We start from the raw sequence: 24,141 nt of genomic DNA on the forward strand, positions 1-24,141 counted from the left end.
CATTACTAAGCTCTGATGTAGTATTTACTTGTCTTTCTCTATTCATAGAAGGCAGAGGATCCACCTCATCTGGAAAAATCACAGCTACCATTTCCTGTGCACGTACTCTGTCCCTTGCACGGCCACCCCTCAGTTAATGTCTAATGACACTTACAGAGGAAGACCTTGAAGCAGAGGCTGGTGAGCAATTTTCTCGCAGCCACTCATAAGCCAGGAATGGATCTGGGATTAGAACTGGAATCTGCCTAATTTAAGGTATATTACATCCCAATAGGGGGTAGGAAAAATGGTCAACTCATACCACATATATTGGGGCTTATTAAAAACATTTTCCCATGTCATTAAATATTCATTTAAAATATGACTTCTTGTACCTTCGTAGTTTTCTAACCTATAAGGTATTTAGCTAATCCTTTATTGATGGATCTTTGTTTTCCACTCTTTACTAGTATTCACTAGGGGAAAAAACCCCAAACGTGGTGGTTCAGGGATCACTTCAACGGAGTTCAAATCCTCACTCAATTGTCCTGGCTCTGTGCTCCTGGGTAAGTACATCAACTCCAAGCTTCTTCTCTTTGAAGAGTAAATAAGGTTGTGCACATGAAGCATCCAGCACTGTCTGGAACATAAGCAGCTCTCTTTGAAGACAGATACCAGCTATCTTTACTTTCACTGTTGTTTTTTTTATTATTAGGAGAGAGAACGAGAGGGAGCGAGCCCGAGAGTGAGTGGTGATGGGAAGGACAGAGGGAGGAGAGAGAGAATCTTAAGTAGGCTCCACACCTAGCACAGAGCCTAACAGGGGGCTCAACATGGTGCTTGAACCCATGACCCTGAGATCATGACCTGGGCTGAAATCAAGAGTCAGATGCTTAACTGACTGAGCCACCCAGGTGCCTCAACTTTCATTGCTGTTTTAAGTAATGTATTAATGGACATTCTTATATACAAATATTTGCACACATCTTTTACTATTTTCTTTTTTTATTATAATAATATTTTTTAATTATATTGTTAGTCACCATACAGTACATCCCTGGTTTTTGATGTAGTGTTCCATGATTCATTAGTTGCATATAACACCCAGTATTATTTTCTTAAGATACATTCCTAGAAGTGGAATCAAAGGACATTTAAGGTTTAACACATATTGACAGCTTGCATGTCACAAAAGATGTACTAATGCACGAAAGTGCAAGTTTCACGAGACTCTCAACAAGAGCTGTTAAAAAAAAGAACAACTCTGCCAATTTGGCTTTTTTATTATCTTAAGGGAATTTTCTTGATTACTAATTTAGGGCTACTCTTTTTCATATTTCTTGTTAGGAATGTCCTTTCCATGCCCTTTGTCCATTTTCTCTTTGGGCTACCCTACTTTAGAATTTCAAAATAACTAACGGAGTCCGTCCCTAAAAAGCTGACCATTTTGTTTACTTTGTAACAGTTGGGTTAAGCTGGATTTATGACTTCAAGCAGACAGAAGAAATGCACACGCACAAAATGGTACATTTTGAGGGTATGAGGTGTCTCAGAGGCATTTACCTCATTGAAGAGCCATGGTTAGTCTCCTTCACTGCCTGGGGTTTTTTTCCTATGTAATACTCTATGGCGAAGAATCCTAAGTGATAACACATGTTCAAGATGGTAATAAAACTGTGCCAGGAAAGTCACAGAACATTTGAAACTCAGACCACTGTTTAGTCTGGCAGCTCTCGTGCTCTTTAATTGTATCACAAAGGCCCCATCTGTACAGCAAACACTGTAATATATTCTGACCAATAACTGTCATCACATAGAATCAGAAGACTTGATAAGGAGGAGGACTTGGTGTTGAGACATGAGAAATAAATTGGGAGTCTGTGCTTTATGCCTCATGTTACATTCCATTCAGCTGGGCTTCGCTTTGTTCGATGGAGTTGACAGTGACAGGTGTACACACTACATTCCCAGACAACGCACGGCTTTATCAAGAGTAGATAAACAACAAAAATGAGTCTGCAGCACGTGTACTGTACTACTTCTGAAATGGTAAATTACCTTGGAAAATCACCAAAAGAGAGTGCAAATATTAAAACAGAACTCTGATGCTAAAATCGGCCAGTTAGTACCAAAGGACTTATCCTTTCGGACATTAGAAGGTACACTGATCATACCAAGAGACTTTGTTTAGCTATTATTTCTAGGCTAGAATGCCATGACGGTTTTTCTGGCTGCAAAACCCAAACAAATAAAGGCTTGTAAATTAACTGTAGGACTCAAAAGGAGACCCAATAACCATATAAACACAAAACGTAAGGGCCACCATAGAAATGCTTTACAGCAAGACAATGGTATCTTCGCCCTTTGCCACTGTTTTCAATGCTGCACATTTTAACACCATCAGAAGCAAAATAAATTTGTTTTACGAGTACAAAATAACCAAAAGGCATTAACTGATGAGTCAAAAATCAAAGAAGCCAATAAGGAAAGTTGGAAACTCCCATGAAGCAAAGATAAATATTACTGGTCAAAATAAACATACCTGACATTAATATTCTAGTCTAAGGCAATTGACTCAACTGTCATCTCTACACATTCCTTAATGAGCCGATAAAATAAAGATTTAAAGACTATTCCTTTTAAATCCTGAAGATAATGATGCCTATGGTGGCTGGATGAAGAAATGGAAACCTGCCTATAATGGTAGAAAATAAAGTCGACCGCTTTGATGCCACACCCAACGTGTACATGAGAAACCAAGTATTGCTCTGAAGGGTATCCATGTTTTGATGGCTAAGGGCCTTGAGAGCTTGTGAAGGAAGGGTTTTCCCAACGCCACCATAATAGCCATCTCCTCGTGGGCACTGCGACTGCCACCCTGCACCATCATTTCTACTGGCACACAGGCCACTTGGAACTTTCACCTCCCCCAATGAATTAGCTGGAAAAGCTCACTGCACACTAACACACACAACACTGTCTGCACAAACCCCACAGAAAGGTTGCTCTTTACAGCTCAAGTCATTTCTTGGTAATTCCTACACAGCTGAAGAGCCTTCCACTGATCTAGGCCCAACACGTAACTGCTCAGGGGTGTGATCTAGCCCTGGCATTTCCATCACGCTCTGACAGCCCAGGCCAGACCTCCTGCCGTCAAGGAACGACGGTATTTGAGCACTGTGATTGTCAGGATGCTTCCATGCACCTCTACAATGACCACAGAGTTTGCAGAACAGTCTCTGGCTCTGTCAGGAGGTCTGGCAAGCCTAGGGCTGTTGACAGTGAGGAGCTGAGGAGAAGGTGATTAGGGCTGCATGCACTGCCCACTTATCAGGGCTCCAGCAAGCTTTACTAGGAAACACATGGAGAATCACAGCCCCAAAGTCTGGCCCCAAAGGCGTAAGTCTGAGCAAGTAATGAGCGGGTGATAAAATATGGCCAAGGGCATGGTATACCTGAGATTTAACCCACATTCTAGGTGTATATGTAGCAAGGACCTTGGATGTCACTCACTTTAAGAAGGAGTTCAAAGAGAACGTGTAGGAATGCTCCAATAATCTATACAATCCTTAACTCATAAAAACCACTGCCCCTGAAGCCTGCAATACCCAGGCTAAAAGCTACCTCTATAAGAAGGGTTCCAGAGAGGACTGAGACCCCCAAAAACACGAGTCCATCTGTGCTATCTGGAAGGGCTAAAAATAAACAGTAATTCCAAACAGGCTTACGCGGTTTATTAAGAAAAATGTAACACTTTTTTCCACAGGGAAAATTATTACTTAATTATTTTTAAAGGCAAATATAAAAAGGGGAACTCTTAAAAGTAATGATCACCATAATAATGATCACTATTTTTCAGTGACCACAATACCATTTTTACTATCTGTCTTAAAGTAGGAAACAAAGGATAACAAATGACAACAGCCCCAAATAGAAACACGTAAACAGGTCTTTAGTACAATGCTAGTATTGTTTTCATAAATACTCTACAAATGGGAATATATAATCTAGTTTCCAATTATCCAAATAGAAATGCAATACCTTGACCTCACAATTCATTGACCTCATCATTTCCAAACACTTTTCTTATCCCGTCCTCACGCACCCAGTTTCTACAGGTTTAGGATGACTAATGGCTACCGTCACTTCAAAAGTCTCACTTGCAGGCTTCCCAAAGCTAGAATACCACTTCCTAACCTCCTAGTTCAATGGTCCCTCCACGAGTGCAGGGGTTCCAACACTCTCCCTTAGAGAATGCTGCAGGGGACACCCCCAGGGTACAGGATGTCAGTCTGGCAAGCCACTGCTTACCCCCTTTCTTCATCGGTTTTACCCTTCCTCCAAGATCAAGAGTTGGGCAACTTTTCTAGTAAAGGATCAGAAGTAAATACTTTTGACTTTGCAAGCCATATGGTCTCTTTCAAAACTACGCAGCTGTGCCACAGTAATGCAAAAGCCACCACAGACAATAAACAAATCCATGTGGCTCTGTTCTGATAATATCATATCAACAAAAAGCAGGTGGGCTGGATTTGGCCCATAAACTGTAGGTAATCAGCCTCTGTACTAGATCCTTCTTGTCAACATAGAAATGTCTCTAAAATATTGCTCATCCTGAAAAGCAACAAGAAATGCCTGTGACCCCCTATCTCCTTCCAGCTCCCCATTTTTCAGCTCTCCTTTAGAGGAAAACCCTCTCTAGATTTATTGAGGTTCCCTGTCTCCACCTCATCATTCCCTCCCCAATGAACCCCACACCAGGCTTTTGCTCCACATGTCAGTGAAAATAAGCCCTCAAGAAGTTACTCCTGTTGCCACCGTAATGGTTCCTTCTCCATCCTCATCTTACGGACACTCTCAAGAGCATGTGACACTGTGAGTACGCCCTCCCTCTGAAAGTCCCTGAAAATCAGAGGCTTGCTTCTTTACTTATGAAGCTAGCATTCATGCAGACAGTCAACTCCACCACCTTCCCGGGGAAGCTCTGAGCACCCTCTCAAAAACAGCTGGCCCCAGCCCATCATTCCCCATTCTCTAACCCTGCTTTCTGTTCTTTATACCACTAACTGAAATTCAGATTTTTTTTTTATCTATTTCCTTGTTTATTATCTGTGATCCCCATGGAATCATAAGCTTCATGAAAACCACGTCTGTTCTATCTCAGTGAACACAACGTTTTGTGGGGTGACTCAAGGAATGAATGAATAATATTAACTTTTCTTGCAGGTAGAAAACTATCAAAGCCGACTCTGCTCTGAAAGTCCATAATTCTATGACGGAAATAAACTGCAAAACTTCAAGAGCTTCTGTGGAAAACCGAAAAGAAGCAAATGAATTTAAGGAAATACTTCAGGGGAAAATGTTAGGTTTCATTTTGTTAAAGATGATGATATCTCTGAACGTCTATTTAAGTACAGAAGGAAGGAACTGTGAATTATTGTTGATTGTAGCCCCCAAAATACCAGGGGCCACTATGACTAAACACTTCCACTAAATGCTGGCTTCTGACATGACATGCGGTGAGCGGCTCAGGTCTGGGCAGCATGTGGCCAGAGACACAATCATGTAGGACTCCCAGCCAGGCGCTGTCTGCCACTCCTTAAGGAGAGCTGTCACCAAGCCCACGTGAATCAAAAGAGGAAAACTGAAATGACCAAGCATATAGGCTGTTATGAGAATATTCAAAGATTAATTTGCTTCTGACAAGAGAGCCAAACTGTCTCCATGGACCCAACTGAACCCCATACAGTAAGGATAGGCAAGGAAATGTTCACCAGCTCACCATGAACTTCGGGAAATCTCCGTGATAGTAAGTAAGATAATGGAAGAAAATAAGCAGAAGTGTATACTTCCACCAGGAGCAGACAAAAACCACATTACGAGTTTTTTTCTTTCTGAAAACATAACGTCAAAACAGGTTTCAATGACCATCTTTTCCTCACACATGATTCAGGAAAAGAGAATGCCTTGGATCAGTTCCTAAGGTTTTAGGTTGGTGTCCTTCCATAATTCTATCAGAAACAGAATGCCGGGGTAGAAAGAATACTTCCTCCATGAGTGCTTACATAAACACTTTTGTTCCTGTAGGAAATACTGCAATGAATTATAGCCTGATTAACGTAATCAACCCAGTTGGTGTGCTTGAAGTCATCAGCACAGGAGGGTCCCAAACCTAGGAGGATGAGGGAAGGAAGAGGTTCCACTGAACCAGGAACCAGGATCATATTATTAACCAGATTTGTGCAAGGAACTGCCACAGTGATAAAAATCAAAGAAGGATGGTGCCAGAACCCAGTGACGATGGCTGAGGGACACAAAGGAGAATCATGTCTTTGCTCTTACCAGATCCACCTGAGAGTGAAGATGAGTGGGTTGAGGAACTGGACCACTCCTCTAAGTAAATGTGATGCAAAGGAACTGAAAACAATAGGACTCCAAACTCCACTGTGATACTCACTTGGGTTTGTTTTTAAAAGAGGCTTTGCTGTGGAGTACAAAGAACAATGGACCAGGAAGTCTGATCCAAAATCTGATCTTCTTCAAATTGACTTGGGGCTTGGGGCACACAAATTCCCTCCGGGACCTCGTTTCCCTCATGTGGAAAACGAAGACATGAGCCCAGTGTACTAATCATGTCTTTTTATTCTGTACTTTTGTTTCTTTAACATCTTGAGGCCTTGCTAACTCTGGAGGAAATGCCCCTCCCAGGGCCAACTGATTCTCAGAGACAGCAAACAACTCCCCTTTGAGCTTGCCTTTCCTGTGCAAACCAACCAACCCAGAGCCATAACCCCAACTGCCTCCTTTATGGTGCTCTTCCACTCCAGGCCAGGCTGACACCCCAGAGCCAGGTACTGGACCAGAGCTGGCCCCCATTCACCCCAGGGCCAGGTACCAGCTGACTAGAGATAGCCCCGACACTCCCACAGCCCAGTGAAATTATTCAAACTAGTCCAGCCTAAACCTGCTCACTCGTTCCTTCCTTTGTAAACTATAATAAGGGCTCTGGTCCACATTTGCCTCTCACTTCCTCTGCCTCTTGACTGACCCTACTGCTTCTTCATGTGGCCACCTTTGGCGTGGTATGGCCCCTCCTCTTTGGATCTGTGAGTTTAACAAGCTATCTTTTCCAGGGAAGTTTTCACCTGATCTGTTGACCTCACCACATCACACCTCACCACACCAACACCAAAAAATCTACATTTTAAAACACCCGGATAACCTCCAAAGTCCCATAACAGCTCTAAAATTCTAATATTTCTATATTCGCATGAAAAAAAGGCCCAAAAAAAGTTCTATTCCTTTAGATCAGGGATCAGGAAACTGTGTGAAAAGGGCTAGAAAGTAAATATTTCAGGTTTTGCTGGACACAAGATCTCCATCTCAGACGCATCTGTGTGTGTCCGTAAATTTTACAACTCTTTAAAAATGTTAATACCACTCTTATCTCCCAGGCCACGCAAAAACAGGCTGCAAGCCAGTTGGCCCTGTGGACCATGGTTTGCCAATCTCTTTAGATGACAGGGTAAGTCAACAGACCTAAGGACATCTTGTGAAACACAAAAAGCTTTATTGAAGCCCCACTCAGACTGAACATGGCTCTGCAATGCACAACTGGGAAAGCACTATTTGCAAAGGTGTACAATAAACTCTAAGCGCTTTCCTTAAATGTAAATGTCACAGCAAAAAGAGTCAACTGAAACCATCCACCCTGACCTAGAAATAGCTTTCGATTGCAAAGTACTGTTCTACTAACCATTTTCAAAGACAGTTAACCACCACTAGCAGTTGAAGAAAACGAGCTTTTCTGGAAAAAAATAAAATGCTGAACTTCCCAAGAGCAAAACAACGCTTCTAACTGTTAAAAGGATAATCTCAGGGGAAGTACACAAAATACCCCAGCAAAGCTGATCATTAAGGCAATTTTAATTTAACTTCCAAATTCTTCTCAACTAGTATTTAAGTAGTAACAATATACATGTCGAACAAGGGTGCAGCACTGTAATCCCAAAACAAGGCAGAGAGAAAAGAAAACAAAAAAAAATAAAGTTTTTGGTTCAAGGAACTGATGAAGGGTGCAAACCCAAAATGGCTCAGTATTTTCAATCTTTTACACTTGCTTTATCCCCTGAAATGACCGTACTTTAGTAAGAAGTATAGATATGTACTCAATTTGAACAAGTGGCTAGGAACACTGGAACACGGGCTATGTCCATGAGAGAGGAAAGAGAAGGTAAAAATAGATGCTCAAAGGCTCAGCGCCTATTGGAAAAACCTTGTGTTTTATTCCACAAGTGCTCGTAAAGAATAAATGGGGAAGCCACAGAAGAGTGACCCTAGAATGGAAATGGGAGCCACAGAGACTCAGAGATTCACTTGCTTGTCATGATGAGGCTTTTGATATCCACAGGCAACCTGAAAAGCAGCAAATTATTTCTGGAGAAATCAATTCATTCTAATTTTAACAATAAAGCATTACTCTATTACATAGCTCTTTCGCTCACAGATTTCATCAGAGGAAATATATAGCTGGGTAAATTCAGCAAACTGGAGGGGGGGGGGGAAGAGACACCTAACTGGCTGATTTTAATGACAGAGAAACCTCTCAAACATCTCTGATATTTCTGATAATTTGGGCTTTTAGTTTCATCAGGCTACAAAATTTAAATTAAAATATATCAGAATATGGCAAAAACAAATGTTATTAAGAATACAAATTCAGGGGCGCCTGGGTGGCTCAGTCAGTTAATGTCTGCCTTGGGCTCAGGTCATAATCCCAGGGTCCTGGAATCAAGCCCCAAGTCAGGCTCTCTGCTCAGCGGGGGAGTCTGCTTCTCCCTCTCCCTGCTGCTCCCCCTGCTTATACTCTGTCAAATAAATAAATAAAATCTTAAATATATATATATATTAAAAGGCAAATGCGTATGGAAGGCGTCTTGTGCGAGGGATGTTCTCTATGGCTCCCACAGTTGTGTTTGCAAAGTCAAACTAATAAGACCGCTCCATGCAGTTTGTTTCTGTTATTGAAAAACTGGTGGGATTTTTTTCTTCCAATTCCTTGTAGGGTGTTGGAGCTCTGGTTTCAGTCAGTGTCACCAAACATTTCTTTCTACTCTCAAAGGGGATACCTCTTCTAGGAATACTTCCTTTGCTAGATCTTCCTCTAATCATATGAAAAAGAGGAGGAGTAAGGAGAAAGGGGGTAAGGGGAGGAAGAAGGGAAACACTTATACAGCATTTTCTGTGGACCAGATGCTAATATTACCCCCATTTTCCAGAGGAAGGAACTTAGGTACAAACAGGTTAAGAAACTTGTCCAAAATCATACAACGACTTGGGTTAAATTCCTTTAGGTGCTCCCATAACCTTCTACACATGACTGTACCTTGAAATTATTACACTGTTTTATAGGAACTTATTGATAAATGTCTCCTCCACTAAATGTTTAGCACCTTGAGAGGAAGAACTTTAACTGTCTCTTATCCTTGTATCATTCAGTAGTTGCTGATTAGTTGAATGAACGTATGAACAAATGAATCAATGAGTGTATGAACGAATGAACCAAAAACCAATGAGGGACGTCAGCTGAAGCCTGGTGACTGTAAAGGCAGAAGTATTTTTCGCTGAAGGCTCTATCTTGGATTCACCATGAATTTCATTTAAGAAATCACTAAAATTTTATTCTTTGAAAGGCATTTCTGTGAATCTTGCCATAAAACAAACAGCTCTAACATTTTTTGAGCAAACTAAAATGATAATCCTTAGATACAGAGCATAAACAACCTTTTGCAATTCAAGGGAAGAGGTAAATTTTGCTCCAAAAGAACTCAAGATGTTAAAATTCAATTTGTTTGCTAAGGAAGATTTGCTGTAAGCTAATTAGCTCTTAATGGAAACAAGCTCCTGGGGTACTGCTCTCCCTGAGAACAATGGTTCAGTGCAACCTACTGTAAAATTGAGGAGAGAGAAATAGGCAGAGGAGTTAACACATCCCTCTGATAGTAACATTGGACCAACATGGTAAACAATTTACCTTCCTGCTGTCAACCCAGTAAGAAACTAAATTTACCAAGGCAGTGGTGTTAAAAAAAAAAAAAAAAAAATACCAGTCAGGTACAACGCAGATTTGATTGTGCTCTTGTCCCTTGATTGAAGGAACAATAAATTCGCAATTGTACTCTAAGCTTCTGAGGATTTCTATATCCACTAAGAATCCTCTAAAATAAGAATAAACACAATGAAATAACGTTGCACTTGGCATAAGATGATTTAATGTCCCAGTGGTTATTATTTGGTACTCTTAATGCAGTTGACCCTTGAACAACACTGGTTTGAACTGCATGGGTCTCTAACACATGGATTATTTTTTTTTTATAAATACAGTATAGTACTATAAATGTCATCTCTTCTCCTTATGATTTTCTTTTTTTTTTATGTTTTTTTATTACATTATGTTAGTCACCATACAGTACATCCCTGGTTTTTGATATAAGGTTCGATGATTCGTTAGTTGCGTATAACACCCAGTGCACCATGCAATACGTGCCCTCCTTACTACCCATCACCAGCCTATCCCACTCCCCCACCCCCCTCCCCTCTGTAGCCCTCAGTTTGTTTCTCAGAGTCCATAGTCTCTCATGGTTCATTCCCCCTTCTGATTACCCCCCTTTCTTTATCCCTTTCTTCCCCTTATGATTTTCTTAATAACATTTTTTCTCTAGCTTATGTATGTATATAATACATATGACATATAAAAAATGTGTTGATTGACTGTTCATGTTATCGACAAAGCCTCCAGTTAATACTAGACTCCTAGTACTTAAGTTTTGGGGGAGTCAAAAGTTACAGAGTTTTGACCATGCCTCTCACCCCTGCATTGTTCAAGGGTCAATTATATATACAAGTTTAAATGACCATACCTCAAAGAACATGATGCAGACAGAGCCAATAAATAAGTTAAATTTATAATAAATGGTTCATGATAATTTAACATTACTAGAAATCTATCTGTACATAAAAATCAAGGCATTCTACTCTTGGTATACACTTAGAATCAGCCTTCTGCTTAGAAGTCACTGCTACCAAGCAACTAGGGACAATCTCCTGGGTTGAGTTGCCATTTTAAGATACAGGCCAAAGTTAGGGATGGGTGACACTCTTCTCAGGGTTAGACCTAACTTTGTTTTAATTACAGTAACCAACTAAACATAAAACATTCATAAAAACTGACCTAGTATACCACAAATAAATAAAAATTGGCAAGAACAAAAATATGATCTGATCACAAAGCAATAAAACTAGATATTAGTAACAAAGAGGCAATATTCACCTATCACAATGGCAAAGGTCAAACACACATACACACTAATGTGGTAAAGGTCTGGCACACGCAGGCACTCTCATACACTACTGGTGGAGAATAAACTGGCACAACCTAGATTGGGGGCAACTGGGCAATACTCTTCAAAATACAAATGCTTAGACCAGTCGTTCCCAAGCTTTTCTGCACATTGTAATCACCCGCGAGAGCCAACAATTACTGATGCCGGTGTCCAGCCCTGGAGGTCTGTATTTAGCTGGGCTGGGTGTGGCCAGTCTTTAGACTTTTGAAAGATTCCCCAGATGACATGAATGTACAGATAAGTTTGGGAATTGCTGGCTTATGTACCCTTTGATGAAGTAAGTCCACTTTTCATTACTTATCCTACACATATATATTCACACAGGTGATGAATGGCCTATGTCATTAATTGTAGCTTTATTTTATAATACCGAAAGTTTAGAAAAACATAAATTAAATGTTCACCAAAAGGGAACTAGTTAAATAAATATGGAGTATTCAGAAAATGCAATGCTTCGGCATCTGTTAAAAAGAAGCACAGATGGTATGTGAATTATATCCCAATAAACTGTTGTATGTATTTTTAAAAAGAAGTGCAGAGTGGTGCATACAGCATACTACCATCTATATGAAAAACAACACACACACACACACACACACACACACACACACACACACTGATTAGAGTGGCTTTCTCCTTGGGTGAAAATATGCTTTTCTCTGTATACTCTTTCAAAAACTGAAATTTGTAATGTGTTATGTATTAACTCCGAAAAAATCAAATTTTCTCTTTTTCTAAAAGAACTATTTATTTATTTGAGAGAGAGAGACAGCACGTGCAAGTGGGGGGAGGGGCAGAAGGAGAGCAAGAATCTTAAGCAGGCTCCACACCCAGCATGGAGCCCAATGGGGGGCTCGGTCTCACAACCCTGATCATGACCTGAGCTGAAACCAAGAGTCAAACACTTAACCAACTGAGCCACCCAGGCACCCCTTAAAAAATAAATCTTTAAAATTAGAATGAAATATAAAATCAATCTGGTCATATCATTCTCCCAGCAAACAGAATCTGTATAAGCTAACATTCAAAGGGGCATGAGAGAACATTCTGGAGTGATGGAAATACTCTATCTTAATAGAGGCGGTGGTTGCACAATTGTACATGTTTCTCAAAACTCAGAAAATCGCATAGCCAAAATGAGTGAGTTGTAGCCTATGTAAATTATCCCTCAGTGAACTTGACTTTAAAAAAATCTTTTTAAAGCTTATATGACAACTGAACAATGCCAGTAGGAATGCAAATTGGTACAATGAATCTGGAAAACTGCTCGGCAGTATCTACTCAATCTGGGCAAGTACCAGCTCTGTGAGCTAGTACTTCCACTCTGGCATGGGGGCCCAGTGGAGGCACGTGCACAGATTCACCAAGGAACATGTGAAGGAAAATTCACTGGCCAAACTACACAAGACAGCGAAAAATCGGAAAGTTGTTCAAAGTAAAATGGATTAGCAGACTATGGTGTATTTCTGCAATGGAAAGCCAGGCAGGGGGTGAATCAGTTTGAGGAGTGGCACTGCCAAGACCAAGGAACTGTTGGCAAAGAGCATGAGCAAAACAATACAAATGCCCCAACAACAGAAAGAGGTATTCAACCTCACTCATGATAAGAGAAATGCAAATTAAAAGTACTCTGAAATAATCTATCTCATCACGCTGGAAAAATTCCAGTGTAATGACACATTCTGATGGCAAAGCTGCAGGGAGACAGGCATCCTCAAACATGTCCCTTGGAGATGCAAAATGGTAAAATACCCATGTAGGACAATATGGCCATACCTTAAACAAGGTTTTTCAAATGCATTTATACTTTGATACCTAAATACCAATTTTAGGAATGTATCCCATAAGAGGTACAAGCATACATACAAGATGATATAGAAGATTATTCATTTTTTGCAATATCGCAAGATTAGAACTCAAGTCTATCCATTGGACACTCATTAGATAATGAGTGGAATGGAAGATTCTGTAACTATAAAACCTAACAGGGAAGCTCTCTATGTATTGCTACAGAAACAAATGTTGGGGATATGCTGTTAAGTGACAAAAATCAAGGGGCAGAAAAACAGACATCATATGCTGCTTGTGTGTAAAAGGGAGAAATGAGAAAATACATATTTACATTAGCTTGCATTAGGACATAAAATAAACAAAAACAGTTAGCCATTTGTGATAATGGGAAGGTAAAGGAAGAACAGAATGGATAGAGGAAGGAACAACACTCCTCGGTATCTATCCTTTGATAGCTATATCTATCTATCTATCTATATAGATAGATCTCTAACTCTCTCTATATATTTATCTATATATGAATATATATTTTGCCCTGATGGAAATCTATTGCCAATTCCAAAATGTTACAATTTTTTTAAACTCTAGTTAGATAAATAAGAACAAACTCCGAAGTCTAATTATGTATTACTTTTCCTTCCCCATCCCTCCCGTCAAGGTGTGTGAGTAGACTTTGCAAGTTGCACCTAGGTTGCTACAACCTGTGGGCCTAGGACCTCCCTTTAAAGGTGTGGGGCGGGGTAAGAGTGGGTGGATGGCAAAGGCTTTTAATGCTTTGCTCTTCACCTCTGGAGAGCCGTCACCAAAACCGTTTGCCTCTTTCATAAGAAAAGCAAGCAAACAGAACAGAGGAATGAATCCAGAAAGAGACCTTATATACAGCAAAGGTGGTATTTAAATGGATGCTGGAGGGTCATAGGTAGTTTTAGGCAACAAAATTATTTGGATATCTCTGTATTCAAATTTATCTTGCCCATTCAAACTGTTACACAGTATTGTATATTATGGCTATATTATAATTAAAAAATTATTTTTCTCATTTTAAAAATTATTTGCCTAAGTGGAAATCTTTGTATATATAGGAGTTTTTCTCTACAAGAGATATTTCAAAGTAGAACTGAAACTGAAGGCTATGCACCTTTAATAGTGAAATATAGTTAATAAACATTAAGAGGTTCAACATTATTAGTAGGTAAGTAAATGCAAAATGAAATGTCATTTTCATCCATTAGCAAAGATATCACCAAGAGTACGAATAAACACTGATATAAAAAAATCTCCCAATTTTTATTTACCCCAAAGATACAGACATAGTGAAGAAAAGGGCCATATGTACCCCAATGTTCATAGCAGCATTGTCCATAATAGCTAAATCGTGGAAGGAGCCAAGATGCCCTTCAACAGATGACTGGATTAGGAAGTCGTGGTCCATATATACAATGGAATATTACTCAGCTATCAAAAAGAACGAGTTCTCAACATTTGCTGCAACATGGACGGCACTGGAGGAGATAATGCTAAGTGAAATAAGTCAAGCAGAGAAAGACAATTATATGGTTTCTCTCATCTATGGAACATAAGAACTAGGAAGATCGGTAGGGGAAGAAAGGGATAAAGAAAGGGGGGGTAATCAGAAGGGGGAATGAAGCATGAGAGACTATGGACTCTGAGAAACAAACTGTGGGCTTCATAGGGGAGAGGGGTGGGGGAATGGGATAGGCTGGTGATGGGTAGTAAGGGGGGCACGTATTGCATGGTGCACTGGGTGTTATACGCAACTAATGAATCATCGAACTGTACATCAAAAATCAGGGATGTACTGTATGGTGACTAACAATATAATAAAAAAACATTTAAAAAATCTCCCAATTTTGATAAATAAAAAGGCAAATTTTAGAAAAATACATACATCGTGATACTAAGATTTTTTTAAAAAAATCAACAACTAGAAAGCAATGCCATTTATTTCTGTATATGCATACTGAATTTAAACAGTCGGAAAAGATTCAGGACAGACACACACCAAAACAACAACTATTACCCCTGGGACAGAAACCTGTGTATGGCAGTGTGGGAGGGAAACGAGGAAGCCTAGGGGACCTCTTGATTTTACTGCTGGATTGTAATACACACACAGTATATTCAGATGTTACTTGTCAGAGCAAAGAACAACATTTATAAAACTTAGTTCACTGAGAGGTGCCTGGGTGGCTCAGTTGGTTAAGCGTCTGCCTTTGGCACAGGTCGTGATCCTGGGGTCCTGGGATCCCTGCTCTGCGGGGAGCCTTCTTCTCCCTCTCCCTCTCTCCCCCTCTCTCTCTCTCCCTCTCTGTGTCTCATGAACAAATAAAATATTTTTTTTAAAAATTAGTTCACTGAATTCTGCTTGTAAATGTAAAAAAAAGAAAAAAGAATAAAGTGTCTTCCAAGCTTACTCATTTTTAAAATAAAAAGACATATAAGTCATCAACTTCACCAGGTTCTTCCCCTCCAGGTGAGGAAATTCAGATGAATTTTATAGAGAGATGGCAAAAAGAAGGAGTCTAGAAAGCATGCTGCGTGAGCAAGAGTCAACATTAAAAAAGTAAATGCCATCTGCTCCATCTAATGAAAGGATACAATCAGTATACAGTATTAGTACCTGGTATCAAAACTCCGGGAAAGAAGTAACTATGTGTATTTATATTTGACTTCTAATACAGATACACTCTTTATAATGAAATTTCTTCTGTAGGAAGAGAGAACAGTACCTTTGAGTGACGAGGTTGGAAGGCCCATTGGTCAAACTTTTAAAAGGCTATAGAGACGCAGGATTCAGAACTGGCAAGGGTAAATGCCCCCCAAACTCTTCTGCAGCATGGCACGGAGAGTACAAGGTAGTATTTACACGTCACTATCTGGAAATGAATGAGGCTGCTCACAGCAGAAGGCAACCGGCCTGAAATCTACATCAGCCTCAGCTCTGCAGATGACCCAAAGCCCGAGAGTACTTTGGCCCCCCAGGGACTCAGTCATGGCACACTCCCGTGCCCTGGCCCAGCCACTAGAAAGGTGGAGGTTCAGCCTTCACTCCATATGGATGGTCTCTACAAACAGACCTTCCTGTTCACTACTAACCCTGATGGTGGCTCATCACCGCGCAGTTCCTTCTGTGGTAGAACAACGGAGCAGAGGAAAACAAGGTGCTTGGGGCTGCGTGACTTAGTTCTTTCCTAAAGACCAACCGTGGAGGTGTCTGACCCCGAAGGTCCTGGGACATCGCCTAACAACCACAGTGAGCTTTCCTGACTGAAAGCAAGGAGGGCCGCCTCTTCGCCGCCGCTTATGGACCTGGGGCTCTCTGACAAACTCTCCTGCGCCAGACTGAAGGCAGCTGCAGTCTCCTAGAAACTAGCTCTAAAATATTCGGCATCCTCACGCGTAGTATCTTCCATAGGGGCGAAAGCTCTCCCCGGCTGAATAAAAGTATATCAATTTAACAAAACGGTAGAAAATAAAGAGTCTATAAATGCTATACAGATTTAACAAACAACTGCTCAGTACAATAGGAAGCACCCATTGACATTTTTTAAAGAATGTGTGTTAGAATTTTCTCTTTAAATAATTTATAATTTTTTAAATTTTTTAAATGTTTTTAAGATTTTATTTATTTATTTATTTGACAGAGAGAGACAGCCACCGAGAGAGGGAACACAAGCAGGGGGAGTGGGAGAGGAAGAAGGAGGCTCCCAGTGGAGGAGTCTGATGTAGGGTTTGATCCCGGAACGCCGGGATCACGCCCTGAACCGAAGGCAGTCGTTTAATGACTGAGCCACCTATAATTTTTTTTTAAAGATTGTATTTATTTATTTGACAGAGAAAGAAAGAGAGAGCATAAGCAGAAGGAGCGGCAGGCAGAGGGAGAAGCAGGCTCCCCACTGAGCAGGGACCCCGATGCGGGGCTCAATCCCAGGACCCTGAGATCATGACCTGAGCTGAAGGCAGACACTTAACTGACTGAGCCACCCAGGCGCTCCAAGAATTTATAGCCTTAAAGCATCATGAATTCCAGAGTATGCAATCTCCAATAAGGGATAAAAATATGAGAATGAGACCCAAAACCGCATAAATGCAAGATACCACAAACCATCAGACTTGAGTTACTTCAGTAACTCAAACATTAGTCTTTCAGAATCTCAACATCTTTAACAATTTCAGAACATATAAAATTCACTTTAAAGATGAAAAACAAGAAAGCTGGAGTTACAGTACCTGGTGAAAGTCGGGTTGTGTTCCGTCATTGCAACCAGCAATTTCAGAGCATATGCTGGGACTGGGTCAGGCTCTGTGAGGATGTGCTCATACCTGCAATGATAAAGTGATCAAAAACGGACTCAGTGGTTTTCTTCGCTTACCCTCTCCTCTGAGCAGAAGCAACATACCATAAGGTGCAAATATAAAGCTACTGAAATAAACGTATGAGCTATAGGACCTGCACAGGATATTTAACCTCATGGAACTTCAAAGAGCTTCACTCAGCAGCGGGGGGTGAGGACACTGACCTGCCTCACAGAGGTCTGTTTTGGGGAGGATTCAATGAGATAATCCAGTAAAAGGATTAGTATTGGGCTGCACACATAGTAAAAGACCAATAAAAATTAGGCATTCGTGGCAGGGTCCCCAAGAGCACCCTCAAGTTCAGAGATGTGCTCATGATAGATATTCAGTAGACATGGCCGGGACACAGAGATGAATCCTAAGGGAGAAGGACACAGGTGGAGACTGGAGGATTCTGTGCATAGGCTTCCTTATGCTCTCTCCCACCCATGAGAGGTCAGACAGAGCACAGTCTTTTCCCTGGCAACAAAAATGCAACTCATGCACGTGTTGTTTCTGCCCATCAGAGACTCAAGTGACCAAGGTTTTTATTGGGGGCTGGAACCCTCAGCAACCACTAACAAGAATCAAAACCACTCCCAGGAGGAAAGCACAGATTCATTTTTTTTAATTATAATAATATTTTTTATTATATTATGTTAGTCACCACACAGTACATCCCTGGTTTTTGATGTAAAGTTCGACGATTCATTAGTTGTGTATAACACCCAGTGCACCATGCAATACGTGTCCTCCTTACTACCCATCACCAGTCTATCCCATTCCCCCACCCCCCTCCCCTCTGAAGCCCTCAGTTTGTTTCTCAGAGTCCATAGTCTCTCATGCTTCATTCCCCCTTCTGATTACCCCCCCTTTCTTTATCCCTTTCTTCTCTTACCGATCTTCCTAGTTCTTATGTTCCATAGATGAGAGAAACCATATGATAATTGTCTTTCTCTGCTTGACTTATTTCACTTAGCATTATATCCTCAAGTGCCGTCCATGTTGCAGCAAATGTTGAGAAACCACTCTTTTTGATAGCTGAGTAATATTCCACTGTATATACGGACCACATCTTCTTTTTCTTTTTTTAAAGATTTTATTTATTTATTTGACAGAGATAGAGACAGCCAGCGAGAGAGGGAACACAAGCAGGGGGAGTGGGAGAGGAAGAAGCAGGCTCCTAGTGGAGAAGCCTGATGTGGGGCTCGATCCTAGAACGCCAGGATTATGCCCTGAGCCAAAGGCAGATGCTTAACGACTGCGCCACCCAGGTGCCCCGGGACCACATCTTCTCAATCCAGTCATCTGTTGAAGGGCATCTCGGCTCCTTCCACAATTTAGCTATTGTGGACAATGCTGCTATGAACATTGGGGTGCATATGGCCCTTCTCTTCATTACGTCTGTATCTTTGGGGTAAATACCCAGTATTGCAATGGCTGGATCATAGGGTAGCTCAATTTTTAACTTTCGAAGGGACCTCACACTGTTTTCCAGAGTGGCTGTACCAACTTGCATTCCCACCAACAATGTAGGAGGGATCCCCTTTCTCCATATCCTCTCCAACAATTGTTGTTTCCTGCCTTGTCATTTTTTTGCCATTCTAACTGGCATAAGGTGGTATCTCAGTGTGGTTTTGATTTGAATTTCCCTGATGGCTAATGATTTTGAACATTTTTTCAGTGATTAAAAACCTTCCAAAAAACAAAACTCCAGGGCCTGATGGATTCCCCGGGGAATTCTACCAAACATTCAAAGAAGAAATAATATCTATTCTCCTAAAGCTATTTCAAAGAATAGAAACAGAAGGAAAACTACCAAACTCATTCTATGAGGCCAATATTACCTTGATCCCCAAACCAGGCAAAGACCCCATCAAAAAAGAGAGTTACAGACCGATATCCCTGATGAATATGGACGCCAAAATTCTCCACAAGATCCTAGCTAATAGGATCCAACAGTACGTTAAAAGGATTATCCATCACGACCAAGTGGGAAAGCAGACATTCAGCATAAATCTTGCTGTCTGCACAACAGCCCAGGCAGCCTGAACTACCCCCAGCAGTTAAATGGGGACTGGAAACACTCCGAGCGCCAAATTCTACAATGCCAACCTGCCGAGGGCCGGCCTGTCGCCCAGTAAGCAGGCCTGTCTAAGGAGAGCAGCCACAGACCTGCTATGTTAACTCTTTTCTGTACAGTATTCTTCCTATGAAAACTTTAAAATCTGAAATGAAAATTACTGCCAGAGAGGATAAAAATAAAAATAAAAATAAATTAATAAAAGTTCTTTATTAATTCAAAGCTTCCACAGCACAGTTCAGACTGGGCCTCCGTGTTACTTGTGAGGCAGACGCTGGTTTGCAGACCGCGTCATACCTACTCAGGTTCGGCCATCTGGTCTACAGCACTGTGGAGGGGCTCAAGAAGTAAGTGTCAGGTGAAGGGATGGACAGCTGGAGAAATGGATGGACACACAAACAGATGAACAAACAAACCAATTAACTTTATGACTCAACTCTCTGGAACAACCAACAGCTAAAAAGGGAGTCAGCCATCTCCCCAAGCCCAAAATGTATATTTAAAAATCCATGACATGAAGCGGATGCTTTTCATCTGGAGAACAGGGCCCCAGGCTCTTACTCAGAGCCTATTTACTCTCATTTTGGAAATCATTCTATAACAAGTTTAATTATGCAGCCTCTAATCCCATAGCCATTAAAAAGGAGCCAAGTAAAGGGAAGAGAGGGACTATTACAGAAAGAAGTGAGACTTGAAGGCATAGAAGAAAAAAAAAAGGAAACCCAAGAACTCTAAACAGAGAGAAGTCTGGGGAGCATTTAACGTAGAAGCAGCAGCTGCTCATACCTCAATGGGACCAGAGGGCCCATTACACACCGTAATGCTCAAAATGGGGGTAGTGAGTCAAGAAAATGTTAAATTGGGTAGCGTGCTCTGTTTAAGGAGGCAGGAAGTACCATATTTTAGAAAGGTTTCTTATAAAATATTTTTAAATTATAGCAATTAAAAGTGTTGCCCAGGTATGACAAAGATAAAAGTCAAAATATTAATCATTCATAATAAAATCATAAATGTTAATAAATCAGAGAACAGTATATTAAAAAATACAGCATAACCTAAGCATAAGTAATTTCAGGAATGAAAAAAATCAAATTTAGGAAAACAATACGTGTTATCATATGAATAAAACAAAAATCAAGGAAGCATATTTAGAGGTGATAAAAATGTATTCATAAAATTTAACATCCAGTTTGAACCCTTTTTAAAAAAAGGAACAACTCAGCATATTAGAGAGAAATCATTATTCCTCTCTAGAAGAGTCTTGTAAAATAAAAAGCTCTTACATCCTAAGTTGGGGGCACCCAAGACGACCTTCAGGTTTAATGGTCTGCTAGGAAGACTCACAGAAAAGCTGTTATGCTAACAATTATGGTGTGTTACAGTGAAAATCGGCATAGATGAAAGGCACATAGAGCAAAGTCCAGGCGGGACCGGGAGCAAGCTGCCAGCTGTCCTTTCCCAGTGGAGGTGTGTGGACAAAGCTTTCCCTCCAAGCAAGACTTTGGACAACATAGGGCATACACTGCCTGCCAGGGAAGCTCCCTGGAGCCCCAGTGTCCAGAGTTTCATTCGGGGTCGGTCACATGGGCAAAGAGTGTCTGCATAGCCAACCTTAGTTGCTCAGTCTCCAGCCCCTCCAGAGGTCAAGCTGATATGCTATATATAGCCCAAGGGGCCCACCAAAATCCACATTGTTAGCATAAAGTATCTGGCAGGCTCAAGGCCCCCTGTATACACAGACTCTCGTATCAGGCAGGATAGTCCAAAGGCTCAGAAGCTATCTCCCAGAAGAAGGTCAAGGGCCAGTCTGTTTGTAACATGTAGGGCTTGAACACCCCACACTTGCTAAGTTAGCTCTTCAGGGCCCACACCCTGAAAAGAGAAACTGAGGCACTGAATTTAAAATGAGGCATTAAGTCAGATAAGAGGAGGATGTACCCTTCAGCTGCCTACCAGTATTTGGAAACTGTCAGCCAGAGAATTTCAACTGCAGTGGGGATGGGAGGCTTCCGATGAGTCACACAAACACACTGGACGACAGGCTCCCCTTGTCCCCATTCCCAGACTTAGCTGAATCACTGAGGAAAGGACCACAAGTCTTTGAATTTAAAAAAAAGCTTCCCATATAATCTTCTGTACTTTTCTTGTGGAAAGTACAAGAGAAAATATGGACAACTGGTTAGAAATGTAATAAACAATCCCAAGAAGACTGAGAAAATACAAACTATTTTAAAATAGAGTTAACAGGAATATGTAGAATCTACATTTTAAAAGAACACGCAGATGAAGCTTGACTGACTGAAATTCAAGTGTCTTAGGTTGTTTGAGGTTATCTAACCTTGAAACAGGAGGGAATGATGAAGCCTGTACCGGTCTGTGCATAAGAATTTCCCCAAAGAATATTGTTATGTTTTTCTCCCCCTGGAAAAAGAAGGGTAATAATAGATTTGTTTAGAATACAAATACTGAATATATCGAATATACTTTTCATTTCATCAAAGATAGGTTTGTAATGGTCAGCAAGAACTAGCCAGAAGAATGCTGTGATTTATTAAGCTTGTCTTCTGAACAGAGATAAAGCAGCTGAGCTGACGGTAATTGGATCTCGCACTCCTCTGAATGTGACTTGGCAGGAACCAAACAGTGATAAGTCTGGACTCCTGAAAAGCCTTGGAAGGAGAGTGACCAGGGAAGAGCCGGCCCATTCTGATGGAGAGCAGCTGGAGAGGAGCCCTCCAAGTGCCCTGAGCCTGGGTACAGGCTGAGATCGCTAACATAAGCCCCCACTCTTCTACTTCTAGAATCCTCCCAAATAAAGGGTCTTTTCCAGGTTCCAAACAGCTGGAACCCAAGCAGGAAAAGACATTTGTCCTAAATCCACATCTATCCCAAAGGAGAGAACACCTCTAAAAATCACATATTTAAGGGACCCAAGGGATGGTCTCTTCCTTATCTTGCTAAGTGCCTGGTGCCCAATTAGGTAAGCTGGCAGGAAGTGGAAAGAGGCTATCAAAATAACTCTGCATTTTGGGAGAAGCTACTCTGGGGAAGTGACCAAATATTTGGCCAAGTGGAAAGAAGTATCTATTCTGTTGGTAGAAAGGGGAGGCCCATATCTTGAAGAGGTCCACTCTGCTTGGAGTAAGCCACAAATTCACATTTCTACATCTCAATGGAGTGTGCTCTGAGAATTCTAGGGGAAAGAAGGATTCCAGAATATTCAAGGAACTTTAGAGGGAAGTACAATGAGGAAGATACCACTAAATGAAAAGCTGAATTACTTTACAAAATAACAACAGTTATTAAGTGTTGTGGGATCAAGAATATAGACATAAATTAAAAGGAAATAAAGGGGACATACACTGGAAAAGAAAAGAGTGACCTTAGAAAGGGGGTTAGAATGGTCAGGGCATATATTATGAAAATGTATCACCCATAAATTAAGAATTTAAGTAAAAAAATTTAATTTCCATTAAAATACTAAATGAGTAAATATTCACATAATCTTGAGTGAAGTGCTCTGTAGCATGACAATAAGAAATGAATCAAAAAATATTTAGAGCTTCAAAGTTTTTAAGTAGTATTTCTCAATGGCAAACCACCATAAATGAATCAAATGAGGGAAAATTTTGCAGAATGTTGATACAACAGAGTAGATATTCTTAATATATAAAAAGCTATTGCAAGCCAATAAACATCCAACCAAAAAAAAAAAAGTGGACGAAATCCACCTAAGAGGAATATAAATGGCCAAGAAGCATGGAGGGAAATGGCCAACTTCACTAATATCTAAAGGAATTCAAGAGATAACAAGGCTACAGCAAAATAGGTTCATAAGGGAAGGTGGTACGATAAACTCTTCATCATCTCTGAAAAAACTTTGCCAAAACATATTAAATGCCCTTAAAAATGTATATAACTTTATTACACTGATTCCAACCCTAGAGAGTCAACAAAAAGAAATAGTATGTACCCAAAGATGTAGCCTGAAAAGTGACGCTTTGCAGCAGTATATATAATTATGAAATACTGGGAAAATCCTAAATATTCAGTAACTGGAAATTATTTAATCATTTTTAGTACATTTATAAATGTAGATGTAGATAAGTAGATTACAAGACAGTAATCTACTTATATTAGGATAGATGAGATATTCCCAGTATGGTATCTGGGAATTGGCAGTACAGACAGGTTCTAAGGAAGAAATTTCAGAAAGTACTAAGTAAATCTCACCTCAAATGGAGAAACCATGTTGGGGAGCAGGCAGATATTAACATAAAATGGTAGGCAAGAGGCAAAATGTGAAGAGCCTTGAATGGCTAGATAAGTGCTGTTAATGTTACTTTCTACAAAGGTTTTTGAGCAAGGGAAAGATATGAAGACGGCAGTGTGTTTAAAGGCATAGCTTAACAGAATGCAAGATGGATTCAAAGCTTAGAGCGTAGAGCAAAGAGATGTGTGGGGTAAGCTCAAGAGAAGGCTGCAAAGGCGTGGAGGTGAAACCTGCCTTTGGAGAAGGCCAAGGACCTC

The 24,141-nt window shown here is 40.6% G+C and overlaps 1 protein-coding gene across 5 annotated transcripts in view; it reads right to left on the minus strand.

Annotated features, from left to right (window-relative positions):
- ULK4 (unc-51 like kinase 4) overlaps positions 1-24,141 on the minus strand; it is a 592,979-nt gene that overhangs the window by 342,685 nt on the left and 226,153 nt on the right. For all 5 annotated transcript variants that reach the window (XM_087870115.1, XM_045798163.2, XM_045798161.2 and 2 more), the window contains one exon: positions 17,424-17,516. In XM_087870115.1, coding sequence (XP_087726241.1) covers positions 17,424-17,516 — 93 coding nt within the window. The remainder of the gene's footprint in view (positions 1-17,423; positions 17,517-24,141) is intronic.

Source organism: Ursus americanus, chromosome 20 (assembly GCF_024610735.1).
Source record: "Ursus americanus isolate L20-20 chromosome 20, mUrsAme1.1.p, whole genome shotgun sequence".
NCBI classification, from domain to species: Eukaryota; Metazoa; Chordata; class Mammalia; order Carnivora; family Ursidae; genus Ursus; species Ursus americanus.